Genomic DNA, 22,648 nt, shown 5'->3' on the forward strand with positions numbered 1-22,648 from the left:
GATGGCTGACTTCAAGCACTTGAAAGGCTGCTGTGGAGAAGAGAGGTCAATGTGTTACATCTTCTAGTTCAGGTGAGCGCAAGGAAAAGATCTAAGAGAAATACTGGCTACAAAGTAGTTTGGGCTGCTTAGTGAAGGGATGGGAACCCTGTCAACTGAAGTGTTCAAAGAGAGGCTGCAAGACCACTTGCCAGAAAACTGTTAGGGAGACTCCGTTGGGGGGAGATCTATCGATTCAATTCAGTGTGCCTCTCCTGCCAGTGAAAACAGTTGCAAAGCCTCTGGGGACAGTGTTAGTAGGTTATTGATGATGCTAAATAAAGAGCTCAAGAATCCATTAGTTCTCCTGCCTTGCTCTGTGACCACACACAAGGCAGGTTAATTTTTTCAACATGTCCCTTTCTCTGGCTTGACGTCTCTTTTAAAATACAGGCTGTTTTCTGATTTTACTGGGGACTGTAGCATCATGCCAGCCTCTCTCAGTAGATAGTGAGGGTGTCTGCTTTGTAGCTTCATTCCCTTGAGTTATAGTTGAACATGAGAATCCAAAAGCTTTAGGCTTTCCTTCACTCAGTGGGGATTTTGAGGATGCTGTGGTCACTCCATTCTTCTTTTCCATGGCCTGCGGGCATCGCCAGAAAGTCTAGTCTTTATGCTCTGAGTGAAATACATTCAGTTCTTCATGTGGCTTTTCAAAGATTGCCATTTTCCTCTGCATACCTAGAAACACTTCATTGTAGGAATCTTCACTGAGGCATTTTCATTCATAGGTGATAGAATAAACTGTATTGTTTTTTGTTTTTGGTGAGGACGATTCTTGGAGTACAATGAAAGCCTCGCTCCTTTGTACATGATACATTTCATGTTCTTAAAGATGCATCAAGAGCTAGCTGGTTGTTTTTCTGTAAATTTTCCGGCTTTGATACAGTATTTTTATGTAATGACTTTTAAAACGATTTGTTTCTAATTGCTGACTGTTTCTGATGTTCTGATAACATTTAACTCTCAACCTTTAGTGATCTAAATGCGAATGATGTGGTTTCATAATGTGAAAAGTTGGGTGAGGAAAAAAAATGAATAAGTGTTTAAAACAAAAAAGAACAGCAGATAAGAGATACCAAGTGATGGTTAGGAAGACAGTTGTAACTAATGAGTTGAAATAATGCTTTTCCAGGAAAACTAAAGAAACTGTCTATCTTGAAAGTGGATCAGAACAGACTCACACAGTTGCCTGAAGCAGTTGGAGACTGTGAAAGCCTCACTGAATTAGTTCTTACAGAAAACCGGCTCCTGGTGAGTGTGGCTTGCACGTTCAAATGGATGCATAGAGTGTGCTTTCTATATGTCAAGACTTATATGGGTAGATTCTACTTACAATTTGGGTGGGCTACATGGAACTTTTCTCATGTTACATCTAAAAAAGGGACTTGTAAAGCAAATGCATGACATAAAGATGATTGGCGTTTAACCTGCTTCAGTGAAGAGAATGGTATTTAAGCTCCCCTTACAGAGGTTTCCAGGGAGGTGCAGGAATGAGCCACTGATGCCTCTGCCATGGTGTCCGAGGACCGCCAGAGCAAACGTTCTCTCAGGGCTCTTCGAGTAAATGGAGAGAGAGAGAGAGAGAGAGAGAGAGAGAGAGAAGGGGAGAAAACGGTGGTTGACCAGGGGGTGGGGGGTGGTTAGTGTGAGTGCTCTCTGGAGGACTGGGTGTGGGTCTGTGATCCTACCCCGCCCTAGAAATTGGGGATGGAGGTGGCTGCAAGTGCCCCTGCCTTGGGCCAGACTTCCCTTCCTACCAAGGGCAGAGCTTTGGCCTACACCACCTACCAGGGGCAGTCTCGCTTGCTCTCACTTCCTGCCGCTTCCTCTGCTTTCCATCAGGCCCTCATTTATTACTTCATCTTCTCCTTTTCCTCTTCTTTTCATCGTCTTGTTGCAGCTTTTGCTTCAGTTTACTTGCCTACCTTTCTCCCTGTATTTTATCCCTGTATTTCCTACCGTACTTACCCTTCTTCTTTTTCCTCTTCTCTTCTCCTTTTTTATAAAAAGTATAAGTAATGTTCTTGAGGTGGAAAGAGCAGAAAAAGCATGAGTGGGTAGGACACAGAGCTGGTGGGGGAGCCTGGCCACATCTCTCCTCAGGCAGCCTCCTCTGGCGGCTGTAGTGGAAGTGACCTAACCTTCCCATCCTAGTTTGTGGTTTCAGGCTTACAGATAGTAATCACAACACTTATAAAAATGGTATTCATTCACCCCTGGCTTGCATCAGAGTGTTGAAGCTCCCCCCTTCATCAGGGTACTGCCTGGCTCCTATAGTTCTCTGTGCACCCCACTCCTCCCACCCTGCTCACCTTGTTCCTGTTCCCATGCTGCTGTCTCCGTGCCACTCACGGCACCCGTGCTCAGGGTTCTTCTGATTTCCCCTAGCCATCTGGCTTCCAGTCATCCAAGCCATTCTCCCACTGTGGTTCTCCAAGGTGCAGATAGTTAAGGGATGAATCTTGAGGTGCAAATTGTTTAACACTGAGGAACATTCATTACCTCTTTGCTAGGTATTTCTCTGTTCCCAGGTCTGTCTGTCCCTTTGACTTCATTTTATTGAAACATATTCCTGTTTTAACAAATATGCAGAATATTTCATTGTACATCTTCCAAATGAGCTTTAATGTGTCTGATATTCAGGAAGAACTGCTATGTCTCTTGTTGGATGAAATTATATTCTTTAAGTCCTTGAGAAGATCTGTTTTACTGTGAGTCACGTCTCTGAAAATAAATTAATAATTAAAATGTTATTTTAACAGACCTTACCTAAGAGCATTGGAAAACTTAAGAAGTTGAGCAACTTGAATGCAGACAGAAATAAATTAGTGTCTTTACCAAAAGAGGTATGTGCTTTAAAAAAACAATAATAATTACAAAGAAATAACAGCATATATGGATCAGAAATATCAGATGTTTTAAAAGACTTAATGTGGTGCTTTTTAAATGTTACGTACTCTCATTTGTGGGCACAGAGGTGGTCGGAGGAGTTGTATCAAAGAGCAATCATCAGTAACATTAAAGAGAGTAGGTGGGTCCAGATGACTCTGAGCATTGTTGAGAAAGGTGAATTGATAGGATTTTAAGTGCCAGAAAGGGAGATTTGACGTTTCTGACTCGACATATAGAGAATGGTGACACCATTTGGGAGTTTAGCAGAGGAGGAAGTAGATGACGTTGGGTCTGAGTTTAAAGTGAAATTAAACCACTTCCTAAGACATTGGAATTATAAAGGTGGACCTTGATGCAACCTTTTTACTGGGCAGAGACTGATACTGGGCAGTGTTCATGTCCAGGTGAGAGTGAATGAACTCTTCACAAAGGCATTCACATAGAGGAATGTGAATGGGAAGCTATAGCCAGACTCTTAGGTGTTTTTGTTTGTTTGTTTGTTTGTTTGTTTTTGTTTTTGCCAATGGTCCAACCAGGAGAAGAGACCATCACCATTCACTGTGGGGAGTAGTTGTGCAGACTTAGAGGCATGTAAATTCTGGAAAGGGAGGTGGAAATGCTGAGAATGAGAAGGAAATTCAGAGCAGATGCAACAGAGAAGTATTTAGTGTGATGTTTAACAAGAAGGCTTACCTTCTATTTGGAACTAGGAGAATTTGGAGATGAGGAGTATCAAGGTTGATTTTTTTGTTAGCCGTTAGCCTGAAACCCCGTTTCAGCCACCCTTCTGTCCCCTGTCAAATGTTGGTGGGCCCCCCCCTTTTGCTAGGCCTCACATGAAAAAGTGTGGTATCGTGTGATATGATCCCTGCCCAGGCAGAGTGTCCTTCCTATTCCTGTCTCGACCCTTTCCTACATCTCCCTTGGGATGATTTTAAACCTGCCATCCCACCAACCAGAACCTGTGGGGTTCTTATTTCCCTAGGGCCCTTCTGAACTTGGTCTGGTTTCTCTTTCCTCATCTTCACACTGTATCCTCACTGTCCCAGTCATCTGTCTGGGCAAGACGGCCAACATTCCTGAGGGGAAGCATGGCAAGTATTTGTTATAAATGCGGCCATATTCTGACCCACCCTTACTGTGAGCACCAGCACTTGAATGAAACTGTTCCCCGCAGAAAGATTTAAGTACATCTCTGCTAAGCTGGACCACAAATAAGAGATTTTGCTCATCAGACATTTTGGTTTCCACCTCACAGTGATAAACCACAACACAGAGCTGATATTCTGAATGTTGATTTTACTCTTGTTGAATGGGTAATAGACCAGACCCATAGTCACGTGGCCAGAGAAGTAGGAAGGATTTAATTCTTGCTTTCTCAATGCCACATACTGTAGCCAGAGTTCTCATGTTTGTTAACTCACTGAATCTTCATAACAGGTGGGATCATGAGGGAAATTTTCTCATTTTAGAGATAAAGAAACTGAGGCCAGTGAAAACTTTTCCTTAGCAAGCCTCACATAGCTAGGAGTTGGTAGATTGGACACTAGAGATGTGTCCTGACAGTGAGCCCACTGCTTTTGCACAGGCCAAGAAAGCATGACCACTCAGGTGATACAGATTCTGTCTAGCCTGTTCATTGGTGTGCCCTTGAGTTGGTAAAGAAAGGTGAAACTATCTGTAGTGTGGACATGTTAGAAAATTAATACATTTTAGGAACACGTTCAAAGTCAGTGTCAAAGGGAGCGGTTGGAAGTTGAATGGCCATCCACAGTAAGCTTCTCCACCCAGCCTGTCTTCCCTGTCCCTCTCTTCTGGTTCTCTTTTGAAGGAACATTCTTTACAAAACTTTAACATTTTATTTGTAAAATTATTGCTATCATTTCGGCATCCGTCCTCCGTCCTCTTTACATTCTGAGAATGAAACTTGCACTCAGGGTTCAGAGATTATGCCTACCACATGCCGTGTCGTGTGTCTGTGTAAGTCTCTTAGAACAGCTTTTCACAATGTGGAAAGTGAACATGGTGTGAAAATAGTCCTGGCTTCAAAGCATTTTAGTTAGCTGTCACGTGGTATCTGTTCTCTATGAAATTGTGGTTGGTTTTCTGGCATGTAGAGTTTATAAAGGAGTAAAGTCTGTGCCCCTTCCTTCAGGTTCGAGGTAAAGCAGAGAATGTTTAAAGCAGAATCAGCTCTTTTCTGGCACAGCTTCACTAGTGACTACTGATGCAAACTCACCTCCCAGAGTAGGAAAATGCCCTGAGCCCATGTGCCTAATTCTGCTGCGGGTTACAGTTTGGTGACCCAGGAGAAATGGCTGAGTGCTTGTTGTTGACCATTGGGGCTGAGCAGCCAGACCACTCAAGTCCTCCTTACATCGAAACATGTCATGTTGGTCTGGGCAGCACCACTGCACCATGAGTCTCTGTGCAGTGAGTGTGGTAGGCCCTGTGACCGTGTGTGTGTGTGTGTGTGTGTGTGTGTGTGTGTGTGACCGGGTGGGTGACAGAGGGGATGGGCCTTGTGCACTTGATCTGCCTCCAAGCTTGATACCATTTGATCATATCCTATACTTTCCTGATTGGAGTCTTCCCTTTCAAAACTTGACTGCTTTCTCTTGAACAATGAAGTTGCATGCATGACCTATCTAAACTACAATGCTGACCGATTCAATGTATATGCCAAAAATCCATAATTGTTTTAATTGCTATTGGTCTGGTGTGCTGTGTGGTTCTTCCTATTTTTTGCCTTTCTTTAATTTGATATTATTGTATATCGTCAGTTTTGTATAGCACAGCTCCTTAGTCTTTTGCAGCATTTATTTGTATTTTGTTTTTTTCCCAAATGAGGGGAAAATGTTTGTACTGTGGGTCACAATAATAGATTCTGTTTGTGTTTTGTGGTGTTATTTGTAGTAAACATTTGCAAATCAATGAATGTCTCTTATTTTCTTAATTGTTAGCTGCTTGGAAATTTAGAAAAGTCGGGTAAACTTGTTATCTTGTAAGTATTGTTCAGACCACAGTTGCATCTCTAACTTCCATTTTGCTTTTTAAATGCATGAAGATTCAAATCGACTGACTGCTTTGTGTGTTCCTCATTGTAAAATATTGTACATTTTCCTCTAAACTCAGGTTGTTTTTTTTTTCAAAATGACTGCATGGCCTGGAACCTTATTTTGTTATGTGTTTGTCAGATTTGTTCAAACTATTCTCTCTCAAAAGAATGCTTATCTGTGAGTTACGTTTTAAGTTATTGAGAAATTCTGAAAGACGTAACGTGGCAGCTCATGTGTCTTCACTAAATTCCAGTTTGTTGCCACAATTCTCTCTCTAGTGGAAAGGCTAGATGTGCTTTATTTGCTACATGTAGCATGCTTCCGATTTTTTCAGCAACTTATTTGTGTCTTTCATTTCTCATCCTGTTGTAGAAGTATGAACGCTTCTGGGAAAAGAGGTCTCCCTAAAAAGCTCATGTTTTTGAAGAAGAGACTGTGTTACATGATCATGGGCAGACAGGGAGTTGGTTTATGTGCGATCGTGGGTATGATGAAAGAGAGCCAGCAACTTTATAACATTCCCCAGCCAAATCATACCTTTAAACAACCTGCCCCAGCTAAAGAGATCCTGGCCAGAAGAAATTGAACATGTGTCCAAGCTTAGAATCCAGTCTTTGGTCTCCATCAGGAAAAAATGAAAGTGATCTTGACTCCATCATATGTCTACAGTCACATGAGACAAGATAGGATTGGCAGATCACTCATCAGAGCTTTTTTTGCCCCTTTTTTTAAATGAGGCAATCTCTCAACATTAATTACCCATACATATTGTTGTGATTTTCATAAGTATCTGTGCTGACAGTTCATTTTTGTGGATAGTTTTCTGTGTTCTTACTACCATTTAATGTAAGCTTCCATCATATTCTGAAATTGATTATTCATAAATAAAAGAGATGAGATAAAACCTAAAAATACTAGAATAAAGTATAGTTGGCTATTGGATATCAGAATGGAGAAGGCATTCCTAAACTTGAAAGAGGAAGTAGGTTGTAAAAGAGACAACTGATTGATGTGTCTATGTGAAAATTAGATTTCTGATGGTCAAGAAGGTAAAGTCAGCCTGGGGGCAAGGGGACATTTATAACATCACAACCGAGGGAGGTCTCTCCTTACTTTGCTTGAAATCCTTCCAGATCATTGAGAAAAAAGATAGTCCCGCTAGGAAAAAAGCAGACAAAAATAAAAGCAAAGAACCCATCATAAGAAACAATAAGTGATTCAGAGAATTAAAAATAGAAATGGCTATGCACGTGAAAAAATTTTTAGCCTCATCACTATTCACAGAAATGTTAGTGGAAGCTTTTTGACCTATCTTATTTCAAGATTAAAAAAAATAATAAGGATACTAAATGTTGGTGAGGGCATGGGAAAATGTATATTGTCCTAGAAGAATAACTTATTACAGGTTCCCTGGAAGGGAGTAAAGTAATAGGAAAACCTTTAAGAGTATTCATACCCATTGATTCTGGAATGCTACTTCTAGGGCTTTGCCCTAAGAAAACAATTATGGACACACATTAAAATCACGCCCAAGAAGATTTCTCACATACGTAGAGGCTCACAGGTGACATGTGCCACATCAAGCACGTACAGGGTCAGCTAACCTGTGCCAGGCGCTGTGTTGAGGGATTTCCTGCATATTTTTGTCTGATTTTCACAGCAGTTCTATGAAGTGTGGGTGAATCGTGATCCACATCCAAGAGACTGTGAAAGTGAGACTCAGTGTAAGGAACTCACCCAAGGTTACACGGGGAAGAAATGGCAGAACCAACTAGCCATGTCTAATGTGGGAGCTTTGTGCAGTGATCTGTGAGACTGCTGGAGAATGAAATACTTACGTAATCAGTAAAAATCCTTTTAGAAGCATAATGACGTGGGAAGACGTTCTTGGTGTCATATGTAAACTGAGGTGCTGAAGATCGAGCGTTGGTCCTAATTTTGTTGAAGTGTATATACATAATCAAGTATATGGCAATACTACTAAAAGATTATACTTCAAAATGTTCATACTGATTGTCCCTTTGTGATAGAATTTGATCTAAGTTATTTTTTTTCATTGTGCTTTTGTGTGTGTGTGTGTGTGTGTGTGTGTGTGTGTATGGTTTTTATTTTCCAGTCAACGTAACTTACTGTTTTATAATTAGAAAAGAAGAATGCCATAGCTATTAGTGGATATTTTGATGTCAGTGGCCCAATAATTCAGGAAGTCCCAAAGCCACATGATTTCCAAAATATTTATGAAATAGGAACATTAAAATAATATGCCACAGATGATGATGGGAAAGATAAAAACAGTCTTTGGTTTCTAAATTACGCATATTATTACAGCTCAAATTATATTTTGACCAGATTTTGCTTATTGTACATTTTCCTTTTTGCCAGTGAAATGTGGGTTCCATTCTGTTACATAGAATGTTAACAGGCAGATACTGAAGGAAAATGAAAGTTTCTTCACACTTAGGGCAGGCATTCAGAAAGCAGAATATAGGTAGACCAAGGGTGACTAATAGAGGCTTTCACTTTGAATCTCTGAATGTGATTATCTCCTCTAGAGTAATGTCACCTGTAGGTAGTAGTTAATACGTAGTGAAGGCTGACCTGGCTAAAGGTTTGCTTGGTGAAGTGCAGGTCCCATCTCCTTCAGATGGATTATATCGGATCCAAACAGGGAAGGAAAATATCTGCAGTTAAGGGACACGAAACAGCGAAACAGAGGTTCTCAGCTACATTCTGTAGTTCTCCAAGTCCAACCCCTTGTATTCTGGGAAGGTACTATTATGTGGTTTGAGGAAGTTTAAAAATACCAGCTTCCTACGTAACTGGTAATAAGTTATTTAAACAGTGACCCTGCTTCCCAGAATTCCTCAGTGACACAGGCATTTCATCCCAGTGACCACTAAGGACCCTGTAAACTCTGCCTCCTGAGCCCAAGAGAGAAAGCAGAAATACATATGAACAATATGTATAACGCAATACTGAGCTCATGTTAGTGCTTCACTGGCATTGCAGTCATGGTGTATTTATCACGGTGACATTTTGTCGCTGTGGTGCGTGCTTGGGGGAGAGAGTTTGAAGCTCAAGTGTGTTCTGGGGAGAGCTCACCAGCATCGGTACACTTCCAGCAACTTAGTACGTCGGTGTTGTCTGCACTCGCTATTTGGATCTGGGGCTTTCGCTTCTTGAAAAGACCGTAACGCTCATGTTTATTTGCCAGCCACATTTACTAGTCCAGGTTCTATGATAGGTGCTAAATTTTATTTGTAGTTTCATTCAGTTTAGCCCTGATTGTTACTTTTGGTTAAAGACCACAGAACACATGACTGAAGCTAGATTCCAGCCCAGGTCTGTGTGATCTCAAAGCATCCACTCCATGGCACCATAGACTAAGGTCTATAAAGAACTGTGCCTTTTGAGTTATGGTTTTTACTGCTTAACAATTTTTTCTAAAAGCCAAAGGTTCGTGGCATGCCTTCCTGGCTGATTTGGAAAGAGGTCTCTGTGTGACTGTTTGCCTGGGACAGCATGTGCCTCTGAGGGTGATGAAGGCATCCCCAGCACGCTCTGCAATAACACTTGTTCTTTGTTGGCATTGTTTTCTGAAAACCTTAGACAATAGAGATCAGGAGGTCACTCTGCCCGCCGTGATGACCCAGAGTGCCTAGAAGGCTCTTGAATACAATTGCTTTCCACCCCTTGAGGTCTCAAATGGGTATAAGATTAGAATGGGACAGGAAAAAGAGAAAAATAAATAAATGAGACTATAAGCACAGGAGACAGCTCCCACACTCCAGTGGAAGTTGACACTATTTCCCCCCAAATACTTGAGTGTTTACTTGTCCAAAACTTTTAATTGCTCTAACAACGATTAGAGCCCTCTCTGACCCATTGCAATTAATTAATTTTTGTAACAGACAATATATGTACATGGTACAGATTGAAAACGTTCACATGGTGTAGTATTAGGGCCCCCAAACAGATATCCTACAGGTGGCTGGAGCAGTGGACAGCTTCATGACAAAGCGTCCCAAATTATGATCAGTTTCAGCTCTGTACACTGCTCCAGGAGTTTTATTTTGCCACTGTGAGGGTTGTGTATGTGAATAACTGATATCATCTGCCTTGGCTCCCTGCAGTATGGACAAATCTTATGTCTTCAAAGCCAGGCCAGGATCGTAAGGTTGAGGGGTGTCCAGCCTCAGCCTCCAGCTGATCTGGAAGACCTTCCACATGGCATACAGGCCCACCGCTGACCCCAGTGCAGATACCCCTCCACATGGAGCAGGGCCACGGGGGATTCCCTTCCATGAGGGGCTTGGGTATTCCTGCCCATGAGTAGATCTCTTTTGGGCTCATCTCAGTTTATCAGAGAGAATCTAATCATGTCAATCCTCAGAAGATTCACAGTTTTGAATCCTTGCATGGTATTCCTGGGCATCTGAGTAAAACTGATGATTGATTCCCTTCCTCAAGGGAGGGAAGAATGCCAAGCCCCTCAAAGATCCTGTTGCACCCCTCTTTTAGGACATGATATGGGGGCCCTATATTTATAGAAGCTAAGAGAGGACACTCTAGTGTTTTCTAGAGAAAACGAGTTGTTTGGCTTTCATTGCTACACATAGAAGCAGGCACTAACTTTAAGCAGCAGCCTTTCACTAGTTAGGAAACAAACATTAACTGTATAAACATGTCTAAATGAGAAACGTTGGTAGGTAGATGGGATGGGTACGGTACTTGCCAAGCACCCTGGTTATATGTACATGCACAAATTAAACAGCTTGGTGAAACCATCTGTCAGAGGGCCTGTATAGACCATAATTACGAAAGAAATGCAGAGAGTGCTGTATTGGTGTGGACCGGTGGGTTTTGGGAAGACATGATGATGTAGAGGATGTTTAGCTAATATTGGATGATTGATAAGATTTAGAAGGACAGAAAAAATAAGAACATTTCTCTAGGAAAACAGTGGGACCCAAATGATGGATTTTATTTTTATTTTGTTATTTTTAAAAATTATTTATTTTGAGAGAGAGAGAAAGTGTGAGAGAGTGCAAGCAGGGGAGGGACAGAGGGACACAGAGAGCAAGTAGGGGAGGGGCTGAGAGAGAGGGAGAGAGAGAATTCCAAGCAGAATCCACACTTGTCAGCACAGAGCCCTACACAGGGCTCAATCCCATGAACCGTGAGATTATGACCTGAGCCAAAATCAAGAGTCAGATGCTTAACTGACTGAGCCCTCCAGGTGCCCCTAAAATGCTGTATTTTAGAGGACAGTGAAAGCACCAGTTTTGCTGGGATGGGAAATGTGAACACTGAGAAAGAATGGGGACAAACTAAAAGTCTTTCCACATATCTGGGTGTTTTCCATTTTAGACGGATTTTCATGTTTCCTTATGTTTATTTTTCTTTTACATCCACTATGGTTAAATACTGTGGTTAAATGTATTATCTCAAAATCTTTATATGAACTCCTAAGGGAGTTAGATTAGATTATTCATGAAGATAATTATGTAGCAATTTCATAAATATGCCTTCTTCTCTTTAAGGTACATACATACACACAACACATGTCATAGGAAAGGGCATAAGATGTGTTCAGATATCACTGAAGATGCAAGTCTCTTGCCCCTCCTCAAGTGGGAGGCTGTGGAGTATTTTTCCATGTGTTCGAGAGACATCAATAGGTTCCTTCATGAGCCTTTTCTTGTAGCCTCCCTGGGTGAGGATAGCGAGTACAGGGAGAATGTAGTTCTGTATGGAGTCCTGAATGTTGCTGTGTCTGAGATCAAGTTGTGTTTCCACCCTCTTGGTCCAGCTTTCCTGACCATAGGAACCAGAGCCAATTTGTTCAAGAGGATGATTGAATTCTTTTGTGTTTGTGTTCTTTTTTTGAAGACTAGATCCAAGCAAAGCTCAGTTACCTTTGAATCGCTTACTTTAAAAATAAATGGTAATCAAATTTGGTGTGGATACAGATAGTGATACACTTCTACCCACATTAGTTTTACCAGATTAATGTATGTATTTACCAAATTCAATTTTTGCTAAAATAGTGTTAATTTTGCAGTTGTCAAAGGAAAACGAAAAATGAATTTACCAAATTAAGTTGTGACTAACCGAAAGCTATTAAAAGATGTATGGTGCAGATTAGTGTACTGTGTCATCTATCAGATGTCTTTTTTTCCCCCTCCCTCCCTTCCTCTCTTTCTTTCTCTCTCTCTCTCTCTCTTTCTGTTTCTTAAATGAACTGGAACACTGGGAATACTAAATTTAATATAATGGGCAGGTCTTCAGAGGGGTGTATATGGATCATCCTTGGCCTTATTTTTGAAACTTAGAATTTCCAGTCTCCCATATTACCGAACAATAATTGTCTGGACCTGTGTGGCTTAGTTAACATATTTAAAAGACGCAGTTGCGTTAGATAGCAGTGGAAAATGACTTGCATTTCAGAGTGTAAGTTTTGAACTGTCCTGTTTCTTTTCGTGATTTAATTTAGACTCTCTGAGTTTCATGTATTGCAGAGATTTTTAGGACCTTATTGGACTACCTAGTACTTTGTATGATTTAAATTAATCATAGTTGGTCATCAGTGTCATTTTATGCATCCTTCTCATGCCATTTGATAAACAAGATACTCCACTCACACCACCATCTTCCAAAAAAACCTGGAAAAAAAGCCTGTATTTTCTTTCTCATTGTAGATTGGCGGGTGCTGCAGCCTCACCGTGTTCTGTGTGCGTGACAATAGACTGACTCGGATACCTGCAGAGGTGTCCCAGGCAACAGAGCTTCATGTCCTAGATGTGGCAGGGAACAGGTAAGCATGTCCTGGTTTGCTTTATTTGAGAAAAAGAACCAAATGTTCATGCACCCCAACCTTTGCCATCTTGCCTTTGCACCGTCTTCTAGAATATATACCGATGAGTCGAATGACCCAGGGCCCAGGAAGTTGTTAGTCTGAGAGCAGGGACAGTGGATCATTGGACAGATGAGGGACAGCCTAAGTGTGGGGCACTTTGAAGTTGAAGTGGACACTTTTGTGGAAATGCTTCTCAGAACAGCAGTATGGTGATGTAAGGGAAACAGCACTGAGACCTGGGATACTTGGGTTTTACTTCAGCTTTTATAGCTAGCTTTTGTACGTCATCATGAGCCTCTGAGTTTCCTCATCTGAAGAATGAGCTTGAATGAGTTTGAATGAGATTTGAACCAGGGATCTTGATGTGCTCTGCTGGTGATTCTGAGCCTCCTGAAATTGTAAATAAAATTGTATCCAGGGATGCTTTTCCGGCCAAAGGATAACACAGCTAATGTCAGAATCACCAAGTGATCCATCGTCTGTGATAAAGTGAAGAGCCACCTGACGAGTGTCCCCAAGGTCACAGCAGTGCATTTCTCAAGTTCTGGGGTCAGAGGTCATGGTGGACTGCTCACTGGTTTCTGGAATATGCCTTCTCTTCACCTTTGTAAAATACAGATTTGTTTCAGTCATTCTGTACTAGTTTCATCACCTTGGATGGTACACGTGCTTTCTTTCCCCCGAGCCTAGACCAGCTACTCTTTCTAGCTGGGACCCCCTTCTCTGGCTCCCACTTGTATCCCTCATCGCTCATGCTTTCATTTTCACCAGGGAGCCTTCTTCTCTTGGAGCCTGCTTTTTTTTTTTTTTTTTTCAATTCTCCCTAACATAGCACTCAGCACCGTATGATAAATGTGTGTGTAACCATCTAAACCTAACAGCGCCTGAAGTTAAATGTGGCACCTGTGTCACTGTGCCATTTATCCCTGCACAGTGCCTGGTACTTACAATAAAAGCCTGGTAAATTCTTGTCGCCCAAATGAAAATGTTAAAAATGTTAGTTTTGTAGAGTGAAGAGTAGGCCACTGCGAAATGCCTTGTGTCACAGGCTTCATCACCAAAGGAATTTAAAAAATGCTTTTGAGTATTACATAGTTAGATGGGAGAAAAAGTGCTCAGCCAGGGGAAAATGATCACTGATTCTGAATGGTAGATAGCAGCAGTCTGAAGAGTGTTTGGAGGATGGTGTGCTAAGTGCTGATTAGCTAGTCACTGAGGTCAGGCACAAGCCACTATTTTTCATTCTGGCTAATCCATTGTAGATAATGGTGCTAATAAATTACAGGACACAGTAGGCCTCAGGGAATGCTCACCGTTTTCAAGTTAAGGCTTTCAGGACATCTTGATAGATTCTTAAGACCACTGACCGGTTACTGGAGACTTGGGATTAATTTGAGTTGAATGTTGACTTTCTGCTGGACTGAGTCCCACGCACAGTGTAGAGCTTGGGAAGGGTGGTTCTTCCCCCCCCTCCAGCAGCAGGAACTCGGTGACTCCAAACCTTTCCGGATTCTTGTCACGCTGGCGAGCCTGAATTTACATCGCTAATTCTTGAGCAGAATGATGGCTCTGATGTCTAAAAATTGCTCTTCACAGGAGTGAAGGCTCTATTCTCTAGTTCTCAGGAGGGAAAGTTAAATTTTTATTATGTTTGGGCTGGGGTGGAGAAAACCTCATTAAAAAGTGCACTTACATAGCTGTCGGCTGAGTCAGTGAAGTGTGTCTTTTAGCCCATGTATATATGGATTCATAACCAAATTTTAAACCTATTAAAATATTTAATTACTACTTATTTTAAGTATTAGTATAGAAACTAATAAAAAAAAAAGGCTACAATGTCAGCTTTTTAGCTTGCAGAAACGTTACACCATGGGAAATCCTGCCACATAGGACAGAAGTTTTTGCCTCTGCTCTCAAGCATATAAAAAAGCAAATGGCACAGAGACTGCATGTTAGTTTCCACAAACTTTCTTTGACAAGTTTGATGGAATAACTATAAAATGCCACTGGGAAACTAAGTATCCAATCTTGTACAGTAACAGAGAAGATGTCTTTTATCATCAGCTACCCATGGACACAGAATACACATTTCCTTAATTCTTACTCTTTCCCACAGGACTGTCCACCAACTACACAATACCTCTGGTATTTTGAGGATCTCTGAGGAAGAATAGTAAAATACTAGAAACAGTGGAGGTCAATGGGGGAATAGTTTGTACCTTTGAATTTTATAATCCAAAAAATTAAATTTAAAAATACTAAAACAGGGGTACCTGGGGTACCTTTGGCTCAAGTCATAATCTCACGGTTTGTGGGTTCAAGCCCCATGTCGGGCTCTGTGCTGACAGCTCAGAGCCTGGAACCTGCTTTGGGTTCTGTCTCCCAATCTCTTTCTCTCTCTGCCCCTGCCCTGCTCACGTTCTGTCTCTCTCTCTCAAAATAAATAAACATTAAAAAATTCAAAAATACTAAAACATTACCTCACAGTTGTTAGAATGGCTGTTATCAATAAGACAAGAGGTAACAAGTGTTGGTAAGGACTTGGAGACAGGGGAACCCTCTTGCTCCATTGATGGGAATGCAGATTGGTGCAGCCACTAGGGAAGGCAGTGTGGAGGTTCCTCAAAACATAGAGGAACTACCCTATGATCTGGCCATCCCATTCTGATGTATGTCCAAGGGAAATGAAAACGGGATATCGAAGACATATCTGCACCCCCATGTTCATTGCAGCATGAGTCACAGTAGCCAAGATATGGAACCAACCTAAACACTGTCAGCAGATGAATGGATAAAGAAGTGAGAAGGAAGGAAATCATGCTATTTATGACATGGATGGACCTTGAGGGCGTTATGCTAAGTGAAATAAGTCAGACAGAAAAAGACAAATACTATATGATCTCACATGTGAAATCTAAAAACAGCTGAACTCATAGAAATAGAGAGTAGCATGGAGGTCACCAGAGGCTAGGGGTAGGGGAGGAAGGGAGGTGTTGATAAGTGGGTACAAATTCCCAGTTATAAGATGAATAATTTCTGGGGACCTGATGTCTATCATCGGGACTGCATTTAATAATACTGTATTACATCCTTGAAAGTTGCTAAGAGAGCAGATCTTAAATGTTCTCGCCACACGCACACGCACACAAGGTGGTAGTTATGCGACTGGATGGAGGTGTTAATTAACCCTACTGTGGTAAGTCCCTGGGGAATATATGAGTGTATCAAATCATCCCAGGTACACCTTAAAGTTTCACAGTGTTCATGGCAATTATAGCTCAGTAAAGCTGGGAAGAAATATTAAAAGACAAAACACAACACGGCAGTGTGGTTATACCGTGGAGTACTAAGCACTTAAAAGGATGAGATGATCTCTCTGTGTAGTGACACAGGAGGCCCATGGTACTGAGTAAAAAGAGCAACTGTTGGGCATACGTAGGGAAAGCCAAGGGCTTTCCCTTTAGATATTTCAGTTACATTTTCCTACCGATTATGTTCTATGTATCTTTAAACATTTTTGGAAACTCTGCTTAAAACTAAAAATTCCAGCAGGAGGTAAAAGATGAAGCATTCCATTGTAAGACGTATGCAACGATAGGTTAAGTCAATATTAAATTAACCAGTCTAGCCATGTTTAGTTGTCAAATAAACTTGACAGTGCAGTCGCTACAGTAGTGCAGAGATAGGGAAGGTCACTTCAGGTTGATTGGTCGTGGATTTAACTGGAAATGAGAGGCTTGGCTCATGGTGTGGTTATGCGTTTGCTGTAGTCCTTGTACCATTGATGTAAATAATAACCACAGACTTTTTATTTTGGGGGGATGGGGTCCTAAATAAAACACAGAGATGTGGACAAATAGGACAGTGGCTTCTTGTGTTGATTCTGCGGAGTACAGAAGGTACCAGAATAAACCAAAAATGTATTATTAACTCCTCTGGAAAGCAAGAATACACACACACACACACACACACACACACACACACACACACACACAGATGGGGCAGGGTGTGAGGATCTCTAAAAAAGAGCTTTTTTCTTTTTCTTTTTCTTTTTAAAAAAGTTTTTTTTTAACGTTTATTTATTTTTGAGAGACAGAGACAGAGCACAAGCAGGGGAGGGGCAGAGAGAGAGGGAGACACAGAACCCAAAGCAGGCTCCAGGCTCTGAGCTGCCAGCACAGACCCTGACATGGGGCTCAAACTCATGAGCTGTGAGATTATGACCTGAGCCCAAGTTGCCGCTTAATGGACTGAGCCACCCAGGTGCCCCCTTTTTTTCCTTTTTTGTCTTTGACACTCTGAAACACCCTCCCTGGGACGCTTGCCAACGAGCTCATGTGTGGTGTGTGCTCGGCTGGCAACAGCCATGTTCAAGCTGGCACTCTGATATTTCACAGGGAAATTGGTGTTCTAGACAAGTCACTAATCTTACATGGCTTGGTTCAATGTCATTATTAAGATCTGTTATTGTAGAGTCTAGTCATTTATTTCAGCTTTTACCATGATTTGTCATCCTTACAAGCTGTTATTTATTATTGATGCTCTGTTTAGCCTTTTATTTATACCTTTGGTTTAGTACTTAGCTGCAAAGCCAGTTATTCTTCTAAGAAGGTACAATGACCAGGGGCTCCAGGGGCTCCAGGATCCAGCTTTGGCTCAGGTCATGATCTCATAGTTTGTAAGTTCAAGCCCTGCATTGGGCTCGCTGCTGTCAGCACAGAGCCTGCTTCAGATCCTCTGTCCCCCCCCCCCTCTCTGCCACTCCCCCACTTATACTCTATTTCTCAAAACAAACAAACAAAACAAACATTAATAAAAAGGTATGATGACCATGTTTGAGTATCTGTGTTTTGTGCCAGTTTTAAAATCTTAATTTTTTTTTCCTTTATGCCCTCATGATTAAGAAATTTAGAGGCACTAACTGTAGATATCGTGCCTAGACTCTAAAACTTGAAACATTTCTAAAGAAGTAGGAACAGACATTCAAAAGAATTATCCTTTTGTTAGTAGTAAAATGAAAGACTTTGAGGTATTTGAAGCTTTCACAGTATGTTAGGGTAGTCTTAAAATCCCTGTCACCAGGCCAGGCAAATACATGTCTCTTGTCTTTAACTTCCTTGCATTTGAGTGTATGTGTGACAGCCTTTGGGCAGAGGCAAGAATAATTTGTTGTATAAGCAGAAGAGATTTCACTTTCTATCTCCTTCATAGACCCAGCACCTCAAGACAGTAAGTAGAGCTGTAAAGCCTCTGCTTCCTTGGATCCCCTTGGGCATCCTTCATGGTATAAGCCCATCACTGCCCTTGGTGGATTCTGGGATTTAAAAGTACGTATTTCTTTCTCAGTCAGTTTGGCCCTTATTAGTGAAATTTTGTAGTGTACAATACATAGAGACTTTTTTTTAATGTCTGTTTTTGAGAGGGGGAGAGAGCGAGTAAGCAAGGGAGGGGCAGAGAGAGAGGGAGACAGAGAATCTGAAGCAGGCTGCATGCTGTCAGAGCACGGCCTGGTGCGGGGCTCAAACCCACAAGCTGGGAGACCATGACCTGAGCCGAAGATGGACACTCAACCAACTGAGCCCCCCAGGCGCCCCATTCATGGGTACTTTAACGTAAGCAGATCTCATGGATGCATTGACACTGAGGTACAATTCCACTGACTCAGTACTGCACCCAGTACATACGTGTGGGATGGACCAGCCTTTGCTGGACTAATTGTTAGGAAAAGAAACTATATTGTTGCCTGCATGACTAGTATATTGTAAATATCATGTGAAATACATTTTTCTTGTGAAAAGTTTGTCAATAATACATTCGTTGTTAACACTCTCGATGCACTCTTTGATCATTTTCACTTCATTTGTTAAAATAACTTAACCAGTCTGTGCTTACATTTTATTTAGATAGTTTTATAATATTGGAGTGCAACTTGTCTTCATATCTCTACGTAGAGTTCACATTAATTTTCCATAAGCCTGTCAATTCAGAATGGCGTCTATGTCTGAAAATGCAGCATTAATCTGTTGGCAAGATGTGTAGGTAGATCCCCCACATGTGTTAACTGGAGATAGGTGTGCAATATCATAAAAGAAAGAACCCCAGCAATATATGCTGTCATAGAATTTCTGATGGTATTACTGAGCCAGGGATTTCTTTTAAGAAAATGTTCCTCATCTTGGAGTCCTCAGAATGCAGTCACCTCATTATTGTCCAGCTTATGAAGACCCTGCCAAGATTGTAATTTAATACATAGAGACATCCTCAGAGTAAAAATACCTTATCAAATACAACCTTAGCTTCTTTGCACCTGAAGTTTCTGGTACCTAACAGAGGTTTGGTTATTTTCATCATGCACCAGTAGGCGTGTGTAAAGCATTGGTTTTCACTAAAGCAGCTTTTTCACCCCTCACACTGTTAGCGTCTTAGGCCTGATAATTCTCTGTTGTCAGGGCTGTCCTGTGCATTGTGAGATGTATAGCAATATCCTCGGCCTCTACCCTCTAGATGCCAGCAGCACCTCCCAAAAATGTCTGCAGACGCTGCTAGCTATCCCTAGGGGCAGAAGCGCCCCTGGTTAAGAACCACTGCACTAAAGTAATCTTTGGCAAGTACCAAGTACGTATGATTCCTGGTGCGGATCTTTGCTAAATAGAGTTAATTGAGTGTAGACACTGTGTCAGATATTTGTGTGAACATAAATATAAAATTAATCTTCAGGTGTCACATTACAATTTTTAAAGTGCTTTAATATATACGATCTCATTTGAAACTGAAACAATGTGAAGTGGACATTAATTATCACATAGGAGTCTGGGAAGTGGGAGCTTCTAGAAACTGGAAGACATATGTTTGAAATGGATACCTAAAAATAAGCTCCCTAGAGGAATGCAATCCAAGCGAAAAACTTTTTAATCTTTATTTGAATTGCCACTTAAACTCTTCAACATCCCAGGCATCTGCTTCCTGTCGTCTTGATTTGCCAGGTGCTACTGGAAACAGGTAATCGTCCGTGAGGCTGTTGCCATTGACTCAGTAAAAACTGCTGCTTCTGGGTTCTTCCACAATTACTCTGGCTTTTTGTCTCTTTAAATCGAAACCTCCTAGTGCAAGACTTGACTCATGTGTTCTGTAATTTCCTCATGTTTTGCCCCATGGCCAGAGGTGCTAATAAGAGAGATGACGGCAGAAGAGGGAAGCCCAGTGACTGAACTGAGCAGTCTGCTCACAAAGAATACGTCAAGGATCTTATTATAAATTAAAAAAAAATTTTTTTTAACGTTTATTTATTTTTGAGACAGAGAGAGACAGAGCATGAATGGGGGGAGGGGCAGAGAGAGAAGGAGACACAGAATTGGAAGCAGGCTCCAGGCTCCGAGCCATCAGCCCAGAGCCCGACGCGGGGCTCGAACTCACGGACCGCAAGATCGTGACCTGAGCTGAAGTCGGACGCTTAACCGACTGTGCCACCCAGGCGCCCCAAGGATCTTACTATAAACATTAACATCTTGTTCCATGTTGAACCCGATCCCAGGAGGTTCTTTGTAATGTTTTTATTCAGTCTGTATTGACAGGAATTGATGTCATTATAAAATCTGAGACCCTGATGTCTGCTTTTGTTTTAAATTAGGCTATTACATCTGCCTTTATCCCTGACCGCCTTGAAGCTGAAGGCTCTGTGGTTGTCGGACAACCAGTCCCAGCCTCTGCTCACGTTCCAGACGGACACAGATCACGCCACAGGAGAGAAGATTTTGACCTGTGTCTTGCTTCCTCAGCTGCCTTCTGAACCTACTTGCCAAGGTGAATTTAAGGACAATAATCACATGGCCACATGCTCCTACTAACAGGAACAGAAGCTAATATCTATCTATACGACCTCTTACTCCCACAGGCATCTGTAACTTGTCTAAGATACTCCTCGGACCAGCCTGGGTGAGGTCACTGGGGGTCTCCTCTGGGAACGCTCCTCTGCACCTTTGCAGAAAACGTACCCCTCACACCTGCTTATCATATCTGAAATTCCTTAAACAGCCTTTTGGGTTTGAACTGTGGATAAAGCTGAAAATACAGATACTTTTTAAAAAGTTAACAGAGTCCCTTAAAATCCAAACTGATGGTTTAGAGGATTAGTACTGAACACCAATGTGGAACAGCGTTGCAGGCATTCTGTTGTTTTGAGTCATTGTTCCTTTGTTTTGTAAATTACGTGTGGTTTTAAAAAATATTCATAATAACATCAAATTGCTATAAAAATCATTTTCTGAGAGCTGGTTTTTATAAAAGAGACCTAGAGTGCTCTGGGAGAACAGGAGTCCCCTAAGTGGAAAGGCCCCAAAGCGTCTTGCCAATCCCAGCCTTGTTAGAAGAGCTTTTAAGACCCCAGGGGAGGGGCGCCTGGGTGGCTCAGTCGGTTGAACGTCCGACTTCGGCTCAGGTCGCGATCTAGCGGTCCGTGAGTTCGAGCCCCGCATCAGGCTCTGGGCTGATGGCTCAGAGCCTGGAGCCTGCTTCCGATTCTGTGTCTCCCTCTCTCTCTCTGCCCCTCCCCCGTTCATGCTCTGTCTCTCTGTCTCAAAAATAAATAAATGTTAAAAAAAAAATTAAAAAAAAAAAATTAAAAAAAAAAAAAAAAAGACCCCAGGGGAAAAACAAGGCAGAAAGTGTTACTGAGGGAAGTACTGGTGTCCCAAAGTCAGTGTATAGAAAAGAATTGTGAGAAAGGATTCTTCTACAAATTATGATGACATTCTCTAATGAAATATTAAGCCTTAATTTAACAGATCTTTTATATGATCTCAGATTGAATCATGCATCATTGAAAAGAAAGGGCAACCCTGTCCCAGACTTTTTTCTTTTCGTTTAAATTTTTTTTAAATACTGCATAGTAGTTACCAGTCACATGAACCGGCTTCCCAACTAATGTCGTCTTTGTCGTGACAGAGAACCTGCCTCGCTGTGGGGCTCTGGAAAGCTTGGTGAATGATGTCTCCGATGAGGCCTGGAATGAGCGTGCCGTGAACAGAGTCAGTGCAATCCGATTTTTGGAAGACGAGAAAGACGAAGAAGACAATGAAACGGTATGGAGGTGGAAATTGATGGCCTACCTGGAAAATAAGGATTTCTTTTAATTTCCAATTGACTGTTCTCCGCTTTGCCTTCAGCATGTTAAAAAAAAAAAAAAATTAGAAGGCAAAACTAGATACTTCTAGGTACCGATTCACCAAATGTATGTAAAGCAAATGGAACTCTGTTTTTTGTTTGTTTGTTTGAATAGTGTATACTCTTTTTCTTTATTTGTGATAGCTTCCCTTCTTGCCTGCAGTAAATTGATGGGGAATTTTTTCTGTGTCTGTTGTTCTCGGTGAAGGAAGTCTCCTCCCCACGCCCGTTTATAGGTGTACCACATTGACTCCCTTCACATCTCGCAGTGTGACTTAGCTTGCCTTCTGTGGAGCCATGCTTCTGTGTCTTCTTCATGTAACCATTCTTCTCTTCACCTTTAGGCAGAGTGCTTGTGATATTAGTTGGGTTAATTTACTAGTTTTCATCCAAAAATCAAGAAGAGATCTGAAAGTACTACTTAGCCTTACTCCATTCACACTTGAAAATGTCTCTCAGGCAGCTGACATCTCCAGGAGTCAGTGACAACTCTCGAAATCTTACTACAAGTTGACTTTGGCTTAAACTCCTTGCACTAATTGAGATTTTCATAAGCAGAGCTGAGAGGGAGTACCTGCAGCCCCCAAAGCAATGTGTGGTTTTTAAATTACTGTCTGTAGTCTTTGTTATTCCAGCT

At 41.6% G+C, this 22,648-nt stretch overlaps 1 protein-coding gene across 3 annotated transcripts in view; it reads left to right on the top strand.

Annotated features, from left to right (window-relative positions):
- The window catches only part of LRRC1 (leucine rich repeat containing 1), a 134,017-nt gene that overhangs the window by 108,862 nt on the left and 2,507 nt on the right, over nucleotides 1–22,648 (top strand). For all 3 annotated transcript variants that reach the window (XM_047860254.1, XM_047860256.1, XM_047860255.1), the window contains exons 9-13: nucleotides 1,175–1,293; nucleotides 2,805–2,888; nucleotides 12,695–12,810; nucleotides 20,480–20,652; nucleotides 21,793–21,929. In XM_047860254.1, coding sequence (XP_047716210.1) covers nucleotides 1,175–1,293; nucleotides 2,805–2,888; nucleotides 12,695–12,810; nucleotides 20,480–20,652; nucleotides 21,793–21,929 — 629 coding nt within the window. The remainder of the gene's footprint in view (nucleotides 1–1,174; nucleotides 1,294–2,804; nucleotides 2,889–12,694; nucleotides 12,811–20,479; nucleotides 20,653–21,792; nucleotides 21,930–22,648) is intronic.

This window comes from Prionailurus viverrinus, chromosome B2 (genome assembly GCF_022837055.1).
Source record: "Prionailurus viverrinus isolate Anna chromosome B2, UM_Priviv_1.0, whole genome shotgun sequence".
Lineage (NCBI taxonomy): Eukaryota > Metazoa > Chordata > Mammalia > Carnivora > Felidae > Prionailurus > Prionailurus viverrinus.